The 21,088-nt window shown below is 40.7% G+C and overlaps 1 protein-coding gene across 1 annotated transcript in view; it reads left to right on the top strand.

Moving 5' to 3' along the window:
• The window catches only part of SLC17A6 (solute carrier family 17 member 6), a 38,765-nt gene that overhangs the window by 3,974 nt on the left and 13,703 nt on the right, over positions 1-21,088 (top strand). Inside the window, exons 3-6 of the mRNA XM_024559033.4 lie at positions 1,274-1,392; positions 18,108-18,222; positions 19,687-19,774; positions 20,289-20,375. Coding sequence (XP_024414801.1) covers positions 1,274-1,392; positions 18,108-18,222; positions 19,687-19,774; positions 20,289-20,375 — 409 coding nt within the window. The remainder of the gene's footprint in view (positions 1-1,273; positions 1,393-18,107; positions 18,223-19,686; positions 19,775-20,288; positions 20,376-21,088) is intronic.

Below are 21,088 nucleotides of genomic sequence, written 5' to 3'. Positions count from 1 at the left end.
CTGCAGAATCCCTCCATTTCCCCGCCAAACATTCTTAGTAATGCAAATGAAACAAAATCGAAAACCAAACCAAATGAACGGTTTGCACGTGGGCAGTTCCCTCCCAGGGGCCTTTAGGGGCGGTGGCCCTGGCTGACCAGGAGAGGGGCTGCGGCGCAGGCACATCGTGGGGGCTCGGGAATCCCGTCCGTTAATCTTACAATGGGCGTGCTGGGTAACCCCTGGGAAGAGAAGGGTCAATTTCAAGGTCACAGAAACCCGTGGGCCCGTATTTCTTGTTTAGGGACCTGAGTGGCCGGAAACCAGGCAGAGTGAGGTTTGGGAGGATTAATTCCTCATTCGCTTTGGGTGGGAAGCGGTGAGCGCTGACCAGCCGTGGACATTCTGGGAGACCCTGCGCCTGATGTCAAAATGTTACTCAAGGGGGTGAAAGCGGGCCACTCAGGGGGAATAAGCGCTCTTTCCCCTTTCCGCTGCAGCTATTTCCTCCTGGTTTACTTTAAGGTTCACCTGGTGCAGGCGCCCAGCTGTCGAGGGCGGAGTTAGGCCCCGACCTTCGGACACACCCCTCGCGGCCTCTTACGACCACGCCTTAGCAACATCCCCCTTTCCATCGACTCCCCCAATTTCCCGGGCTACTGCAAGTCATTCCGGCCCACGACCATCCCCGTTTTGCTGGGACCATCTTCCTTCCTAATACTTCCGACCTCCTCGCACCTTCCACCCCAAGCTCCCCAACTTCCTTCTCCAGAATTTCCCGCTTTGAGTTCGGTTCTCCAAGAGATTCCATTACTCTCCGCACTGGCTGGCTTCCGCTAAATGCACCCAGTCGGGTGTTCTCTACCCCCAGCCAGCTAACGGAATCTCTTCCCGGGAGTCGGAATTTCCCAAACTGGAGCCCCGAGGATCCCTCATTCCCCGAGGCGACCCGACCCGCCTACCAGTTCCGAGAGCAAAGCCAGAGCGCCCAACCTGGCTGTTAATCACAACGCATTTCAAATGAGCACGATTTTTTTTTTTTAAGTTAAAAGAGGCATTGCCTCTCTATAAGAAGGTATCGATTCTGTTTTGTTATGAAACGGAAATTAAGACCTCCCTTCCCCCAAGTTCAAAATACAGGGAGTAACTGGGGACCAAGCGCTCCTTGGATGGAGAGCTACTGAAAGTGAATCTTCAACCCAGGCACTGACTCTACTCTCTCCGTCCACCTCGGTTTTTAAATTTTACTTTATTTGCTTATTTATTAAAAATATTTTTTGTCCTACTCCCATAGAAAGCCAAATTCAACTGGGACCCAGAGACCGTGGGGATGATCCACGGTTCCTTCTTTTGGGGCTACATCATCACCCAGATTCCGGGCGGCTACATCGCGTCTCGGCTGGCAGCCAACAGGTAACGTGCGGGGCAGGCCCGGGCTCGGGGTCGTGGAGCGTGTACCCTCCAGAGGGGCAGCGGAGACTGTGGGCAGGGGCGACGGCCCCGCGCGGGTCGGGAACTCCTGGGCAGGTCTCCTAATTTCCTGGCACCCCCCCCCCCCCCCTCATAGCAGAAGTTGCTGGGGCCTCCTTCCAGAATAAGGCGCTGGAAAAGATCTGGGCTTTCCCGGGCGGGCGCACGTTGTCGCTTCCTCTCCGCGGCGTCTGAATTGTCCCTTAACAAAATAGTCGACGTGCCTCTGGGCCTGGAAGGAGCTGAGGCCTGGCGGTGAGCAGCCCGAGTTGGGACTGCGAGGCGGGGTCCACAGAGGGGTGGGGGCGTCACTGCTGCTCTCTCCTGCATGCCCCGCGGGTGCCCCGGCTTCCTGCGGCACTGACCTCCCCGCAGGGCGAGTGGAAAGCCCTGAAGGCGAGAGCCCGCGCAGATGGTCCTCTGCGTCTGAAGGATTTGTTTCTATGGAGGCAGGCGGGATTTTACAAGCCGGGGTGTGATTCCACCTGTTAATGAGCTCGGCGAGTAGGGGCGGGGCGGAGAAGGCGCTCAGCTGTGGCCTGCTGCCTCCAGCTCTGCTGCAGTGGTGGCTGCAAGCCGAGGTCCTAGGGTCAGCCCCCGGGAGTTTTCCAAGCCCCACCTGCGGAGGCACACGGACTTTTGGGGCGTGTGAACTAAAGGGGCGGGGGTGTCAAAGAGCACAGCCATCCGAGGGGAGGGCGAGAGACAGCTTCATTTGCTTTACTGCGTTCATTATGGCACATAAAACTCAGTGCTCCTTAAATCTGAATTGTTAAGCTGGTAAAGAACAAATGCACTCACCCTTCTAGGTACTGCTTCTTGGAGACCCCAAATAGAGACTTTGGGTCTTCCTTCAGACCTTGTACCTATGGCTTCACCCCCTCCATCCTCCTACAAAAGGTGGCAAGTAGTCTAGAACTGGGCACCTCTCTAGTCTGGTCTCCTGTCTGCTTTTGTCAACTGGTCCCTCTTCATCTCTCAGTAATTTCCCGGGCACTTCCTGCGACTTTGGTCATCTGCAATCCCATTCCCAGCGGTGTCTTCCTACCCAAGATTTCCCAGTTGTTGCCAAGGTCTAGGAAGGAATTTCTGGAAGTTTATTTCCGGCTTAATGATTCCAGAGAGAAGATTTTTGGACAGTCCTTCAAAATGTCCAGAGGAGAGTGCGATAGATTAAGAATAGTGCTGTCAGCCCTTAGGCCCATCAAGAGACAAATACTCTTTTTAAAAAGGAATTAGTTTAAAATGAAAAGCGTTAACTGTGTAGAGAACTCAATTTTTTGAAATGGGGTAAATCAAAGAATAAGCAATATTAGGCAAAAACCAAACAAACAAACAAACAAACAAACCTCTAAAGGAAATATTCCTGTAAATCTTCCTGGTAATGAACTTGGTACATTTTTGGCTTTCATATCCATAATACATGGTGTTCGGAATCTTTGATTTTTTATATAAAATATTTTCTAATACAAAATAAACTTTCCTGGAAAGAAACTCCAAACACACATATAGGAAATATTTTCACTTCAGGGATAAATATCTAACAAATCACTGAAACCCAAAAGTGATACAGGAAACTCAATGAAACATAAAATGAAAACATAATGGCTGTGCCTGTAAGGTTTTGTCAGAGGCAAAACCTTCAGCTTGCCAAATGTTAAAATGCTGACATTTTCCTGCCAAGAAAAAAACCACCAGGGATGCCCCACTTTGCTGGTTGTAAAACTGGGAGGTCAGTAAACAGGTTTTCCTGGTTTAAAAAAAAAAAAAGAAGAAGCAAGGTCATTGCTACCACTGGTGTCTTGTTTAGTAAAGAAAAGACGGATGCTGACTCTGGTTCTAATTTATTTGGTACATTTTCCTGAAGGAAAAGTTTCCAAATTTAGATTTTTTTTGGATCTGTATTCATCTGACCTTGAAATGAGTATTCAAAAGAGAGAAACTTAATATTTTCACATGCCATGTTTTCTGTTCTACAAGCCTGAGAAAACTAAGTTAAAATTCATTGTAAAATATATGAACAGATCGAAGATTATAGACTATCTTCTTTATTGCATCTTAGGATTTTGACATCTCTGCTACATATTAAAAATGTAATGAAACATCACAAATGTTTAAGCCTGTTATGCCTCCTAGGAAAACAGTTTTTAAAACTCTGTAGCATTCCCTTTTCCAACTGAAAAAGGTAAATGGTGATGGGATTAAGCAAAGAAAAACAGCTCAGATACAGACAGCAGGATGGAAATTACAAGAGGGAAAGGGGGCAGGTGGAGGTAGAAGGAGGCGAAGGGGGATAACTGGCCATGGAAGGAAACTACACTCTGGGTCGTGAACACACAATGCAATATACAGATGACGTGCTATGGAATTGTGTACCTGAAGCCTGTATCCCTATATTAACCAATGTCACCCCAATAAATTCTATAAAAAGTACTACATGCTAAATAAAAAGTAATTAAAAATAAAGGATAATAATCATAAATAATTTAATCACCAGAAACACCTATTATTAATGTTGGTGAATGTCTGATTAGGCCTATACATGCTGTATAAAATTCTATCTTATAAGGCTTTTTTAAAAAAACACACAAAATCTCAGAGGGATTTTTAGAATTGGTTTGACAAATGTATGTTTTTTTTTATCATATAATCCCTTTCAAAATATTCACAGTGAGAACAGTAAAAACAACACAGTGAGCCCAGTTTTCCACCTACAAGTATTGTATGCCCATTCACATAAACTTCTCCCTGTAGGCCATAGAATAATAGAACAAAATTTCCCTTGGGTGGGAAATTGGAGACAGATGCCTTCACCTCTAGGTGGAAAAAGACCTCACTTTGGAAAGTGTTTGCCATCACTGCTAAGGGCAGAGCTGGAGTAGAGGGACTGAGGTGTGTGGAGACAGCTCCTCAAGAGGGAAGTGCTCCTGGTTGCACTGCCAGGTGAATTTCTCCATGAAAAACAAACAGCAGTGATGTCTGGCACCGCCATGTTATGGATGAAGCAAAAGCAGCCCCACACTTGGGCAGAATACAGGTTCTTGGTTCTTTGGTTCTTTGGTCAAGTTCTAAGCATTCTTGCTTTCCTGCTTATGGTGAGCAGGAAAGAGGGAGCACTGGGGAGAGAAATCTCAGTTCCCCAGGATGGCCCTTGCATCATTTTTTCCTTTGTCTTTCCTTAAAGGGCCATTGCACATCCTGGGAGGGAGCATCTAGTCATCTCCATGGAGGGCCTTGGGGTGGGAATCAAAGAGACATTCCACACAAGATCTGTAATGTTTTCAGATGAGAACATATTTAATGTAGTGATTAAAAGGTGTTGGGGACAATTAATTTTGTCTTTAAACAGTACAGGGCATGGAGCTTACATCAATCTAGGTATTTACAAGTATGGAATGGCTAAGGACTATTTTTACCTTTTATTGAGAGAGTGAGAAAGAACCTTGCTGGGCAAATATTTAATGTGAAATACAACAGAATTTTTGCAGTGGGCATAACCAAAGAAGGTCAGAATTACCAGAGGAAGTCTGGCTAACATTAAGTTTTTAATGGGTGTTATTATATCCATGAAGACTATCCTTGCTTCTTCAGTCTAGGTGGCAATATTACTTAACCCCTATTTAAAAATTTTCCCTAATCTTCTCCTGCCCTCCTGATTTCCCAACCTTCCTGTAGTTTTTTACAGAGCGCTTATTGCCACAGGCTGAATAGATATTTTACTTATTTTTTTCTTTAATATCTACCTGTCTCCAGTAAAATGTAAGCTTCAAGACAAAACATGCAGTTTTGCTAATTTTCTTCTTACTGCTCTATACCTAGCATCTCAGAGAGTGCTTGGCCCATGATAGATTCTAGCTGAATAAATAAAATGGGCATCACAACAAAGTGTCGGTGGCTTTTAAAAACAAAAAACAATATTGCATATTGGTTAAGATATAGGTGCTAAGGTAAACTGTATGGGTCCAGACTCCTGAACATGCTATTTAATAACTAAAGACATTGAATGTTATTTAACTTCTCTGAGCCTCAGTTTATATTTCTGTAAAAGGGTACAAACCAAAATTCCTACCTGACATGGTTGTTATGACAGCTAAAAGAGAGCATGTGTAAAATTTTTTACAAGTGCCTTTTAACATTCATTATTAATGAAATCTTAGGTTCAGAAAAAGACATTAAAAGGAAATACCTTATGAGCATTCTGCTTTACCTGTGTTTAAATTCACCTTAAGTATTAGTAATACAAAGGGTTATTTTTATGATGATCAAAATGCTTCCTTTCACATGTCAGATTTCTGTCTTTAAAATTATTTTCTCATATGCATCATTAATAATATTGTTCACTGGAAATGTCATGTCTCATTGGAAGGCTTTTAAAGAGTTGTCTTAAAAAATACTTTCAGCCAATAGTATTAAGAGTGCTAGTAGTTCAGTGCATGAGACGTTTGAATGCTAACCAGGCATTGTACGTACACTTAGAGAAATACATGTAAGCTGGAGGTTAGACTTCTCTGTTGGAAGTTACTGTTTATTTCCCCTCCCCCATCCTTTATTTCAAGAAGGTTCAATTCCTAGTACAACTTTTGTCTTTTCAGATACCTCTGGGGTTTCTAACTTGACTCTTGCTAAAGAAAGATAGTTCTTTATTTGAATAAGAGACTGAGGATCGCATGTGTCTGGGACGTAGTGTGCACTCCCGGTGACAGAAAGAACCCATGTTAGAGCTGGACAGGGCTTATCCGATCCAGTCCTCTCCTTTTACAGGCCAGGAAAGGGACTAGAGAATCAGGGAGGTGGTGACTTGCCCAAGGTCACGAAATAATTGAGTCTAAAACTCAGGTGGCCCATAGTACATAACCACAGGCTACATCTATTTGAAATTTCACATCTCTGCCTGATATTATGTGCTTCATTGCAAAGTTCTCATTCATCAGCAAGCTGAGCCATCTGCTCTCTGAATCAGTGCCCACAATCTATCATGCCCCAAACCTTGCACAGAAATCCATGAATTAGACAGAGAAGCCTTTAGTAGGCCCAAGGGATGCTTAGATTTTTTTTTTTTTTTTTTTTTTGTGGCAGGAGAAACATACTGTATTTTTGTGTGTTCACTGGCTCCCAAACTATTTGGCCACAACATGAGTGATTCTGTTCTCTCTGTAAAATGCAACATCCAAACTTGATAATGACTTAAACAAATAGTGTGATTATCTGTAGGGGACAAACCAGCCCCTTTGGCAGTTTGGGTTCCTAGAAGATTGCAGAGGTTTGAGCTTGGCTGGGGGGCAGTTTTGACCTTTTGTCTGCAAAGAAGAAGGGTTCTTCCTTGGGATTTTGAATGATTCAATTCGATCCATACTACTAATATAAAAGAGTAATTAATACATAAAAATGAACAGATTCAAATGCATGGATTTTTTAATCTTCACCTGAGAACATTTTTTTCCATTGCTTGAGGGAGAGAGAGGGAGGGAGAGAGAGAGAGAGAGAGAGGCAGATAGAGAGAGACACATCAATAGAGCGAGAAACATCAGTTGGTTGTGGTTGCCCCCTTCTACATGCCCCAGCTAGGGATTGAACCCAAAATCTGGTATGTGCCCTGAACAGGAATCAAACCTGTGACCTTTTGGTCTGTGGGACTATGCTCCAACTGGCTGAGCCACACCAGCCAGTGCTCAAAGGCATGGATTTTAAAACTTTACTTATGTGCATTTGCATATATAAAAATGAAATTTGATGTGATTTTGGTAAATATTCTGGCTAACCTAATTATGAAAAATCCTCTGGTGAGAATGATTTTCAAAACGCGAGAAACAAAGATATTTTAAACACAATACCTTCATATTTTAAACCCAGAAAGAAATGATTTTGCTGGAGTTATTCTGTTTTTTTCATTCATAGAAATAAAACAATAAAGGTGTGCTTTATTTATTAGAATAAGCATATATTGGAAATCTTAAGTCTTATCACCAAATATGCACAAAAATACACTCTGTCTACTTATGTATGTATCTATTATCTATCATCTATCCATCTATCTATCATCTATCCATCTATCTATCTACCTGTCTATCTATCTATGTATCTATGTATCTATCTATGTATCTATCTATCTATCTATCTATTCTAGCTTTTGTCATCTTTTTTTCCCTCTCTACTTACCTGTCTACTGCAACATTCATTGCGAGCTAGGATTCCTTAACCTTTCAGGTGAGAAACATTTGCAAATTCCTTTTGTGTGAAAAAATAATTCAGACTACAGACATAAAGTCTGCTGCAAGGGACCACTATCCTCCTAGATGGAAAAACAGTTAATAGTCTTCCAGTCTTCCGGGGCCAGAGGTTTCTATTTCTATCTCACTCGTCTTGCCGCCTATCAAACATCTAGCTGCCTTTCCATTGTGGGCCCTATAGGTTAGGTATCTAGGGCAATGCAGAAAAGGCCTTCCCTTTTCTGACAAAAGAAAATACCCTTTCCACAAGATGAATAGATGGTTCGAGAGGGGGAGGGGTCCCTAAGGGCTTGCACGTGGTTTGCTGACACAGGCTTCTCTCCTACTCACTAGCTCTGGCTTCCCCTGCGGCTGCCACATCCTACTACCGCGTGAAGAGGCTGCCTCTGGAGGGGGTGGGGGCATCATTGGAGGGGGGAGAGAGTCAGGTGGGCAGCTGGTACAATGATTCTCCCCCTGCCATATGCCACTGTTGGAGCTGTCTCATTTCTCTGTCATGAGGGATGAAGTCATTCTTACGACTTAATGATGTACCAAGGGACCAGGAGGGCTGGCTTGTGCTCATGTATTCCTTATTTCATATGGGCGTAGGGCATCAGATGTGACAAAGGGAGGTGCCTGAGCACTGATTTGATTAGAGTGAATAGATTAAACAGCCTGACTCGCTCTATTCCCGCAGACCCTCCAGGAGAGGATTAGTGCCACACCTGGGGTGAGGAACACTAGTTCCTTGTTGAGTGACAAGCCGCAGCCCAAATGGAGATTGATGGATTGATTCATGGAAAATGGATATAATCTGTAGGAGTGACAAGTCACTGGTGTTTCTGTCACCACTTCCAGGGAAATCCGTGCTGGCTGGGCTTGATATGTGAGGGTGTTTGTGGTCACAGAAACAGGACGTGACTGGGAATTTCACAGCGAATTCTCTCTGGGCTGCACCAAATGGTAATGGCCAGGCAGGGCGGGGCGCAGGCTTTCAACTACAGCATTTGTTTTCCAGCCCTTTCTGTATCGGCCGCCTCTCGATCTGGCGCTCTGTTTAGGAACACAGAGCCTCCTACAGCGAGCTCACTACACACACGCATTTCTTCCCTGTCCTTTGTCTTTCAGTGTGAAACGATGATACTCTCTTTCATATAATCCCTTTTAAAACTCTGATATGTGTATGTGTGTGTAATGAGCAGAAAAAACACGGAGAAATTAGGTTTGAACTTGAAACTAAGCAAATTGAAATCATTTTAGTGTGTCATTTGCTGCAGAGGAAATCATGAGGAAAACAACAATTCTAAGGGGCTTTCAAGGGTTTATCATTATGAAAAGCAATCTCAATAAGCAAGTGGCCCTTATGTTATTGTTTAACCTTCCTTCCTCATAGCGACTCTCTAAGGCGGGCATCCTGACAACTGTTTTATTGATGAGAGAACTGAACAGAGTAGCAGATTATTTTCCCAAAGACCCCTGGCTGGTAAGAGGGAAATCTGGACTCCAAACCCCTGTGTGTCTGATTTCAAATGATGAGCTTCCTTACTAAACAGATTTCCCCTATTGAATAGCTTTACTATGCATGTTCTTTTTAAAGATATTTATTTCCTAGTCTCTTTTAAAAAGTTACTATATTACTTAAAGCTAGGCTAGGTCCGTTGGAAGGAGCTATGGGATAATTTAAAATTGTATTTATTTGCGTGATTTCGCTTTTTAGACAAGTCGTTTGATAAGGGGATAACCTCGCAAAGCCTATTGAGGTGGATACTGTTTTCAGGGCAGCGATGCTGGGAAACATAACTATGTGTCCTAGTTGAGACCAATGCTTGGGGTAATAAAAGTCACAAGAATATTAAATGTTTCATAGTATGTAATCTATTTTCATCTGTCTCTTGAGATATCAAAAGCATGTTCAATGCTCAGTTTGTTTGTTTTTGTAACATCAGGCCAAATAAAGATTGTGACTGTCTAACATAATCCAACGTGCATGATTACATTAAGTGTTGATAAATGCTGCGATTCTTTAAGAGGAGAATATGTCACCTCTGAAGCACCGTGACCTAATTGGATTTGGAAAGCAGTGTTGCAGAGACGGTGGTCTCGGAGGGTGACCAGGACGCTGTGATGAACTGAAAGGGTAATGGCGGCTGGTTTCAGGAGGTTCTACGGTATTGTTTGGAAGACTTAAGGATGAGGCCAGGCTGGGCCATGTACTTGAACTCAGCAACTATCTCAAGTGAGGATTTATCCACAGGGGTACTTGGAGTTTTGGCCATGGCTGCCATCCTACAGTAATTCTATGAGAGTCACTCAGCTTCCTAGGATAGTTAGGTTACCAAGAACGGCAGTGCGTCCCCATTAAAAGCTCAAGAACAAATAAATGGTCAAGTGATTGAAAAAGATACCAGGATAAAGCAGGTTCAAAGAAGACATATCTGTTATCACATACGTAGGCCCCAGGAAAGGAAGTTATGATTGCCCTCTGTTTGAAGTCCTTATACAAAAGTATAAGAACATACTATATATAAAGCCCTCTGCTGGCATCACGAGATTTGCAGAAGTGGAATACAGATGTGGACTATAGTCTCCAAGAGATTCAGACAACTTAGGGGTGGAGAAACACATGATATTTTAGGTTAAGTCCCATAAAAGTGCTCTATACTGGTCACTGTCAACCTGTTCTCAATTTCAGTATACTGCATTGGGAGTATCTGTAAAAGGACATTAGCTGCGAAGTGTGTGTGTGTGTGTGTGTGTGTAAAGAAAGCACTGGGGTAAAAGCGAATTATGCCAAGACAGGTATAATTCATTTAGAAAAGGCTATCAGTTATTTTTTAAAAAATTTGTTTCCTGTCTCATATTTTAGCTCTACTATTGAGGAAGAGGTCTTGACTAATTCTGTGTGCCTTCAAAATGGGAGGTAGCATCCCCACTACGTGTCCTCATGGACCATAAGCTGCTAGAATTTCAGGATGACGTGGAACAACTCTGAAACCATTGTCACAGAAATAGCATTATTTAATCAGGTCAAAAACATTCCGGAAGAAAGGGACAAAGAATAACAATTTTCTGAAACCTATTCAGTGTTAAAGTTCTGTAAAGATAGCTGATGTTTATAAATCATTTACTACGAACCAGACACTGTCTGCTTTCATAGTTAATTTACTCAATCTTCATGATATTCCTTTGAAGTCTGAAAAAGTATCTTCATTTTACAGATGTAGAACCTGAGGCTTAGAGCAGCTCTGGCCAGGTAGCTCAGTTGGTTAGAATATTGTCCAGATATGCCAAGGTTGTGAGTTCAATTCCTAGTCAGGGTGCATAAAAGAGTCAACCAATAAATGCATAGATAAGTGGAAAACAAATCAATGCTCCTCTCTCTTTCTCCCAAATCAATAAATAAAAACTAAAAGAAAAAAAGGCAGCTGCTTAGTCAGTTTGGTCAATGAGGATAGTTTAAAACTAGATCAGCAAAATTCACTTTAAATCTTGATCAAATGACCTAATTAAGATTTGTGTTTTGTCGGGGAAACCATCCCTTTTCCTAGGTGATTCCATTCCACTCTTGACACTCCCATCTGTAAAAAAAAAAAAAAAAAAAAAAAAAAAAAAAAAAAAAAGGTAAGCCTCTTATTTCAGCTCTTCTAGATTTCTTCATTCTAAGCCTGCCTTTACCCCAGATCTGTCCCTTTTGTGATGTTTAGGGGCAATACCTATCACCACACTGCTAAGTCAATGATTCTCAGATCAGGAAAAGTAAATCAGTATCACCCGGGAATTTGTTAGAAATGCAAACTCCCAGTCCCCTCAGAAACCTACAGACTCAGACGCTCTGGCGCCCAGCTGTCTGCATTTGAGCAAGTCCCCGACAGCCATTCTCTCATGGGATAAACCTGGGTACCACCTCGCGAAACTATTATACATTCTGGAACTTCTTTTCCATGCTTGATTCTACTATTACTTCTATTTCTTTTCTGAATCCTAAACTTTGTTCATAAAAGACAAAACTCTCTCTAAATGAGCTTCTGTTTAACTACTTCTTTCAAAACATGAGTTGTGGGGATAGTCCTCCTGTTGCTCCTGATTTCTGTCACTATCCATCTTTCAATAAATTTTTTGTCTTGCAAAGTTTTTGTTATTTTGTCAGCTGCTGCAGGCACTGTTAGTGCTAGTATTAGTTCTGCTGCCATTAATGTGCAGTCGAGTTTAACAGTTAAGTATCTAGGATCTACAACCAGACCAAGTAAATATAAACCATAGTTCTCCACCCAGTATCCATGTGACCTTCAAAAGTTATTTAAACTCAGTGGGACTTGGCCATTCAATCTGTGAAATAAGGGTAGTGTTGTAGCTCCTCATATGGTTGTTGTTGGTTTAAAATAAGAATTCAGGAGAGTGACTAGTGCAGATTAACAATTCAGTAATGATTGGCTATATTTATTTTTACTTCACTGACTCCTTTATGGATTTATTTTCATGTGTCAGGCATCAGCCGCACTTTTTAGGTGCATTATTTCATTTAGCTTCACAGCAATCATACAAAATATAATATGTTAATATTATCCCTGTACAAGTCCTAACACCCCTTCCATGCTTAGGGTATGCCAGATATTCTTCTGGGCACTTTACTTGTAGTAACTTATAGTTTCTTTTAATATCCCTCTTTTGTTGATGAGTAATAAAGCATAAATAGTAAAATAAACTGCTCAAGTAATAAGTGACAGAAGTGAACTTTGAACTCGGGGAGTCTGACCTTAGAAACCATGCTCTGACCATTACACAGCACTGCCCTTTTTGTAGAGAAATATCAGAAGCCTAGAAGGTTAGTAACTTTCCAGTCACACCATCACTAAGAAACAAAGCTAGGGTCTTACCACAATTTCCATACAGTATTTATGTCACCTGTTTTTATTTTCTACACCACCATTAATGACTTTGGCCCCTTGTTCCTCTGCAAGATACTGTCTTGCCTGAAGTTATATGAGTCCGGATCACCTACTAGCTCTCTGGTCTCAGATCCCTCTCTCCTTAATTCTGGTAAGTTTTATACTTACTTCACTTTAGGGGCATACTTTTCTGTTATCCTCTATGGCCCTGAACCCTGTTGTTTCCTAGGTGTCATGGACTTAATGGACTTTGCTCCTCCCCTAACTGGTCTACCGGACATTCCTTCAAACCCCCCTCCCACCATCCTTGTTCATCATCTCACTCTTGATGTTCTCACTTCTATCCACCTGCACCACCATGTCCAGCCAGTTTCAAGAGTGCCCTAGTTTCTGGTGTATAATGTAATCCTTCCCATTTTTGGAACCTTTGCTGACCCAGTTCTTCTTTTTGGAATTTCTTCATATTTTTTGTATTCATCTTCCAAGGCCCAGCTTGCTTCCTGATCACCCTGGTTGGAATGGATTTCCTCCTTTGCTTTCCATCTGTCCACCTGTTACAGCCTTTTGGATAAATTGTTTACCTCTCTCTTTTTCTCTCTGACTCCCCCAGGGTCCATCCTTATCTTTTTCTGAGTGCCTAGTAGCACAGATTTTTGTGTCAGAAAGCCCTGGATTCTAATCTCGGCTCCACTGCTTGATTTTTTTTCTTGTACAGTATTTCTATCTGCATTTTCATATTTGCAAAATGAGAGATAAATGTAACTCAGGAGTTGCATGGATTAAATTAACTGATGCATAGTTAATGTACAGAGAAGGTATAGTAAGTATGTAAATGTTAACCCCCTTCTCCTTGTCAGCACAATACCCTGCTCTAAATACAGCCTCAGGAGGGTTTGGAGTGCGAATGCATAAACGAATGTTGAATGAAGTGGCTGCTTCAGTTTGGCTGTGTGTAGTGCAGCAAGAAAACGTGTAAGGGCTTCCCATACTGGGCAAGAATTTTGATAACCAGAATTTTAATTACTTGGATATTGATTTGTATACCAGGTATATAAAATTTAAAAAGAAGATGAGGTTCTGAAAAGTTTGATGGATTTTATTCTTATAATTAGAAAAAAGTCACATCATTTTTATGATGTTATGGCCACTAATAATAAAATATGACTAAAGGAATCAAGGAACTTAAAAGTAGGAAGCATTTAGAAATGTTATAATATTATATAATTTGAAACACTATTCAGGGCAAGAGTGGAAAGTGAACATTTAAAGTGATCTACTAACGTTTTATTTTAGGAATAGTAGGATGATTTCAAGTAGCTTTGTAGAAATTATTACTTAAATTTACAATTAGAATCCTGAAATATACTACCAATGCCATAATGTGGTCATCGTCAGATATAAATCCTCGTGACAAAACCCACTGGCTCTGGAATCAGACTAGATTTAAAATAGGGCTCCTCTAGTTAGAACTGGTTAACAACTTGTGTAAATGATTTCGCTTACTTAAGGCTTAGTTTCTTCACCTGTAAAATGGGTATATTAATACCGCCAGTGTCGTTGGTGAATAGGGTTGTTAAGTGGTTGTGGATTTTATGACACATGAAGTGTCAGAATGGTCTATATCAAGTTGAATAAACACTAATTAAATTTAGATCTGACTATAGTGGGCATTCAACAAATAGTTCATAACTGATTTAGCTCCACTGGTGGGTGATTTTGTTCCCCAGAGGACACTTTGCAGTTGCTGGGGACAGTTTTGGTTGTCACAGCTTGGTGTGGGGGCATGCTACTGGCATCTAGTGCGTACAGGCCAGGGGGGTTACAAGACATCATACAATGCACAGGACCGTGCTGCACAAGAAAGAATTGTCCAGTCCAAGATAGGGGTGTGGAGGTCGAGAAAACAAGCTAAGGGATGGGTAAAATTCATCCCTCTAGCTTCCTTAAAGAGTAGTATGTTAAACCCTCCAAAAGGGATAAAGTGATGTTTAGAAGGTATATTCATAGAAAACGAACTTCATGCTTCATACCTTCAAAATAATTATTAGAAAATAAAACACATAAGTGAGATAAACCTGAATAAAACTCTTCTGTTTATTATTTTTATTTTTACACAGAATTATTACCTGGAATGCTTATTAAAATCCAGATTTCCAGGCTTCATTCCCAGCACATTGTGATTTGAAAAGTCTACCATCAGAAATCTGCATTTTTAATAAGCACTTCAGGGAATTCGGATGCAGCTGGTTTGTAGATGACAGTTTGAAAGAATTCTTCCAAAGGGCTGAACAGAGCAGATGCATAACTCATGTAAATACTGTCAAAAATCCTGGAGCATTAGGTAGCTCCGGTTCTCTTTATCCTTAAAGCCTTGTGCAGTCGGTCTCATTATTATCAATGATAATAAACAAAATTGGGTGGATCTACAGAAAGACAGTTAGTACAAGTTTGCCAGTATCCAGACAGCCTGCTCATATGACCAGACCTCCTGTGTCTGAAGAGCCTTTCCCACCTTCGCTCTTCCTGCTGCACAGGTACTACATTCAAACTCCCAGAACAGTGGAAAGGTACGTTCGCCTCACTGGCCTTTGGGAATATGCACTATTTACCACCAGGTCTAGGAAACAGACTCCATACACTCCCTCCTACTACCTGTCAGCCCTAAAAGAAACCTCCACAGTGTTCCAGCAAATGCACACAAAAACATTTGGATTGTGGACTTAAGAGAAGTGAGCATTCTTTCAATTTAAAAGAAAAAAATCAATCAATAAAATACAATTTAAACCAATTTTTATAATAACTTTGGATTCTCTTTTATAAAGACAAGTTATGGGATTTTTGCATTTATTTTTTGAAAAATAAATCAATATTTGGCAGAACTTTAATGTCACCATGTGTGTGGCATTTCACAGGCATAATTGTTTCTAAAAATAGAAAGTTTCTATTTTGTGTCAAACAGGAAATAAATTATGCTTTGACACAAACACAAAGCTATCTCTTCAGCAAACAGCACAGAGGGAAAATGGAACAGAATAGTCACCTTCTGAGTCACCATTTACCTCAGTGGAGACAAACTTCTGAGGCCGGGGGCATTAGGCTGCATCAAGTAAACACAAGTATTTGACCTGGTCTATGAGTTGTAGAGAAAGAGCTGATCCACTTCAAGCCTTTGTGATGCCATTTCTCAAATTTCAGTAGTAGATGAAAAATGATCCCGGCTCCCTTTCAGAAACTCAAGGCCTTCACGGTTACATTTAAACATACCCCTGGAAGAATTGGAGCTTCTATGAGGCAACCAATTTTGACTGAGTTAAAAGACTCAATGTTTCTGGAGAGAAAATAGCCTCTTCAATAAATGGTGTTGGGAGATCTGGACAAGTACATGTGCAAAAAGGAAATAAGAGCACCAAATTACACCATACACCAAAATAAACTCAAGGTGGATAAAAGACTTAAATATGAATTGTGACACCATAAAAGTTCTAGAGGAGAACATAGGCAGGAAAATCTCAGGTGTTCCATGCAGGAATACTTTCACCAATATGTCCCCTAGGGCAAGGGACATAAAGGAAAGAATAAACAAATGGGGCTTCATCAAATTAAAAAGCTTCTGTACATTTAAAGAAAACATCAGCAAAATAAAAAGCCAACCAACCATATGAGAAAATATATTTGCAAATGATACCTTGGTCAAGGGTTTCATCTCCAAAATATATAAAGAACTCACATGACTCCACATCAGGAAGACAAAGAATTCAATTAAAAAATGGGTAAAGGACCTGAACAGACACTTCTCCAAGAACGACATACACAGGGTCCAGAGACACATGAAAAGATGCTCAGCATCACTAGCCATCAGAGATGTAAACTAAAACCACAATGAGATACCACTTCACACCAGTCAGAGTGGCCATTATAAATCAACCAACAAATGCTTGGAGAGGTTGGGGAGAAAAGGGAACTCTAGTGCACTGTTGGTGGGAATACAGACTGGTGCAGTCACTGTGGAAAACAGTATGGAATTTCCTCAGAAAACTGAAAATGGAACTGCCTTTTGACCCAGCGTTCTACTGCTGGGATTGTACCCTAAGAATCCTGAAACACCAATCAAAAGAACCTATGCACCCCAATGTTCATAGCAGCACAATTTACAACAGCCAAGTGCTGGAAACGTCCCAAGTGTCCATCGGTAAATGAGTGGATCAAAAAACTGTGGTACATTTACACAATGGAATACTACACAGCAAAAAAGAAGAAGGAAATCCTACCTTTGCAACAGCATGGATGGAACTAGAGAGTATTATGCTAAGTGAAATAATCCAGGCAGTGAAAGACAAATATCATATGATCTCACGTAGAAATGGAACCAAATCAACAAAACAAATGAGCAAAAAAGAACCAAGAACCAGAGACATGGAAATAAAGAACAAATGGGCTGTGACCCGAGGGTAGTGGGGAGGAGGATAATGGGGTAAAGAATTGAAATGATCAAGTCAAAGAACATGTGCAAAGGACCCATGGACGAGGAAAACAGGTGGGGATTGTCTTTGGGAGCGAGGGTTGGACGGGGCAGGGGAGAGCAATGGGGCAAAAATGGGGACAACTGTAACTGAACAATAACATAAATAAATAAATAAATAAATAAATAAATAAATAAATAAATAACTCAGTATTTGACTTGAGAAAGCCTGTGCAGAGCACACAGCTAAGCTCATTAGAGACAATATGTCCCAAAACTTCCATGCAAGAGAATATTTCTAAAGTTACCCAGTTATGGGGGTGTTGTTCTTATTTACTATGAGCATAAAATATTTCTTAAATGATGAAATGTACTTTTTACTTGCGGATGTATAAAAACGTTAACATCGTATTTTTGCGATTTTTTTCTGGAATAATTATTTACTTGCATGCAACTAGTGGTGACGGCACCTCGTGGTGTGATACAATCTCTCCACCTAACCACACACCAGAAAGAAACCCTGAGACTGGTATAGAAATAATTATTTCGATTACAGAAACATGTGCCATAGGAATCTTACCATGAGATTTCTTGGGCCATTTAAAATATGACTTCATCTGTAAAATTGTTAAGACTGTTCTGACTTAAGGAAGTTGAAAGTAGTTGTATAATGTGGGTACACCTCCACTCAGGCACTTATTATTTTTCCAACAGCTTTTCGGTGAGTATCGGCTATGTGCCTGGCACATAGTCCTGGGCATATACAGTGTGTCTGAAAGCAAGCTCTGACCCTTAAGAAGCTTGCCTGGTAGACTGAAATGTAGGCCAAAAACGTATGCAATGATTCATTAAGTGTTTGCAATTTGTAATTGCATCTATGAAGAAAATAAACACAAGTAAGTATAATCAAATTTACTAAATTCTTCTTTTATTTCTTATATTTCTAGTATTTGAAGGTAGTCCACAAAACCATTTCCAATGGCTGTAGCCAATCAAGTTCAGAACATATCTTTTTCTTTTAGAAAAAAAACATTCTACTTTTAAATTGCTTGTGCTGAACTTAACCTGGGAAATTTCGATCTATTAACTCCTTTTGTTTTTCAGGGTTTTTGGAGCTGCCATACTTCTTACCTCTACCCTGAATATGCTAATCCCGTCAGCAGCCAGAGTGCATTATGGGTGTGTCATCTTTGTGAGGATACTGCAGGGACTTGTGGAGGTATGGCACTGCAGGACAACAGCACCTGAAGGTTGCTGTGTTATAAAGAACCAGCAGAAATTCTCTGTCTTGATCTACAAATAAGTTGTCTTAATTTGGTTGTGTCTGTACCATGTTAAAAAATTGGAAAAATCAGGCAATCAGATATTTCATCTTCAAATGATGCTAAACTACTGCTTTCCTTCTCTAGAATGGAATGGGATTAAGGGAATGCTTAGTGACTATTTGACTTAAAAAAAGAATAGGCACTTTTGTTACTGTATCGTGATAAAAATTTTTGAGTTTGCCCTTTGCTGGTGATAACCCTGAACTGACATATTTTGGGGGTTTTATACCAAGTTCCTATTGGCTTAGAATCATGATTTGAGTTTTCACTAATGCATTTCATTGAATATATTCTTTGGGCATCTAACACTAGTGACTGACTTTTCCTCTGCTGCCTTTGAAAGAATAGCATTAAAAACTTGAGACTGGCCTACCTGTTGCCCCTTCTTTTTATATGAAGTATGGTGAGAATAGATAAATCAGATGAAGTATTAAGACACTGAAAACAATTTCCTCTCTCTAAACAGAAGGAAAAATTGATAAGATGGAAATACCAGAGAAAGGATAATGACAGTTGCTCCTTGGTATTGAAAGGATATTGGTTCCAGAACCCCCTCCCCCCTCCCAACTTTGGATGCAGAAATCCATGCATGTTCAAGTCCCTTATCTACAACAGTCTAGTGTTTGCATATAACCTGTGTGCTTCCTCCCACACACTTTATACCATCTCTGGATTAATTATACTACCTACTACAATGTAAATGCAATGTAAAGAGTGATTATACTCTATTGTTTAGGGAATAAAAACAAGAAAAACAGGTCTGCACATTTTCAGTACAGACACAACCACGGTAGACCCAACTACAATAGTACATGTCAGCAACAAAGGTAACATCTTTCCCCTAATATCTTTGAACTGAGGTTGGTTGCATCTGCCGATGCAGACTTGTGGCTACAGAGGGCTGACTGTATTTTAAGGGCCTTAAGTTCTAGACACTTCTTTGAGGAAGTGTGAGTTTCAAGGATCTAAGCTTTACCTTCCTTTGCATGGATTCCTTATATCTGGGAGTCACTGAGTGTAATGTCTCACAAAAAGGCATTCTAAATTTCTCAAACTGTTCAGGATTGCTGATACACTGGGTAACATAGAATCTTTTATTTCGCCTGGATCGGAAGAACGGTGAGGTAGTAATAATGCTTGAAGGGCGGGGAGACTTTGAACAGGTCACTAAAAAGAGGCCATGTCTTACCTGGTCTGGGATCAAAGTCTTAGAAATGGAATTTCAGGGAATCAGCAAATTCCCATGAAAGTGTCTTTCTTTTGTGCCCATTCTAAGGGAACAGCATCAGAAAGGGAATGTGCTTATTTTCCAATGACCCTGGATCCTAAATGGTGATATATATCTTCCCCCATCATAGGGCGTCACCTACCCAGCATGTCATGGGATATGGAGCAAATGGGCCCCTCCTCTAGAGAGGAGTAGGTTGGCAACCACCTCCTTTTGTGGTAAGTGCTGTGTGCTGATGTACTTATGTTGGGTGAAAGTTTAGAAACAACTTGGATAAGAGTTGAAAATTGGTAAAGCTCACCCGTAAAACCATTTGCGGAGTGTGTCTGTCTGTATGTGGGTGTATTCATGAGGAAAGGTTTCCGACCACTATTTCAATTTATGTCATTCTTATTGGCCTCCTTTAAATCCTCTATTTCCTAGTGCTTTGTATTTTTCTACTTCATCCATTTCATCTAGATTTTCAGACTATTTATGAATGATTTTTATTATAGTTTTTAAAATTTAATTTTTATTATAGTCTCATGTTTAAACCATTGTTATGTCTTGGGTAAGTTATATCTACTTGTGTAGTCTTGTATTCCTGGCTGAATATGTAGGCATCTACGTGTGTTTGGAGGTGTATGTGTGAGTGTGCATGCACCCAAGTGTGCAAGTATGTGTTTGTGTAAGTGAACCAAGGAACATGAGATAAAAAGTCAAGACCTTTCCCTATTCTCCCTTCTACTTCAGGTTCCTACGCTGGAGCTGTGATTGCAATGCCTTTAGCTGGCATTCTCGTACAGTACACTGGCTGGTCTTCAGTATTCTATGTCTATGGTATGTTGCATTTCTATGCAATAGAGTTAAAAGAAATGTACATAATCTAACACAATGAGGTAGATCACTAAATATACTTCTAGTTTACTTATTTTTTTCCCATTAAGAATTCTTTCCTCATATTCTGAGGAGGTCAAGGAAAGTGTTCTATGTCTATGATTTTCCCTACGTAGTTATATATTGCTTAAAAAAGCAGACTCATTGCTAATGGACATTCGGTGCTATATGATGTATATTGCCCTTAGTTATGAATAAAAAATGAAGTTAGCTCTTGGTTCAAAGCTGATTAAAAAGAAAGAGCTAGGCAGCGCCCACTTCTCCTCTTTGCCGCTGTTCTCTTGGCCAGCTCCCTGATCGTGCCCCCTCTAGACTGAATAGGACTAGAAAACTGGTCAGTGACAGGCATGCTAACGAAACAAATCAGTTTTGTGGTGAAATATTAGCAGTCTCTTGCAGCAGGAGCACATTTTGTCCTCATTTCCTCTGAATTAAAGGAGATTCAATTCCCAAATAGAAATGTAAAAATGACAAGAAACCCTAAGTCCAATTTCCCTTTCTGTTTACTTTGTAACTAGAAGCTGAAAGCTTACCACTTGAAAGTACACCTAAAATCTCTTTCTAAGAAACACTTTTTTTTAATGAGGAAAGGAAAAGTATACGAGAGATGGATTCCAGCTGATATTGTCATTGATTAACATCTCTTTGAACATGGG

This window comes from Desmodus rotundus, chromosome 5 (assembly GCF_022682495.2).
Source record: "Desmodus rotundus isolate HL8 chromosome 5, HLdesRot8A.1, whole genome shotgun sequence".
In the NCBI taxonomy this organism is placed as follows: domain Eukaryota; kingdom Metazoa; phylum Chordata; class Mammalia; order Chiroptera; family Phyllostomidae; genus Desmodus; species Desmodus rotundus.
Note: the sequence above shows the minus strand (reverse complement) of the source record. Positions and strands in the feature narration are given on the sequence as shown.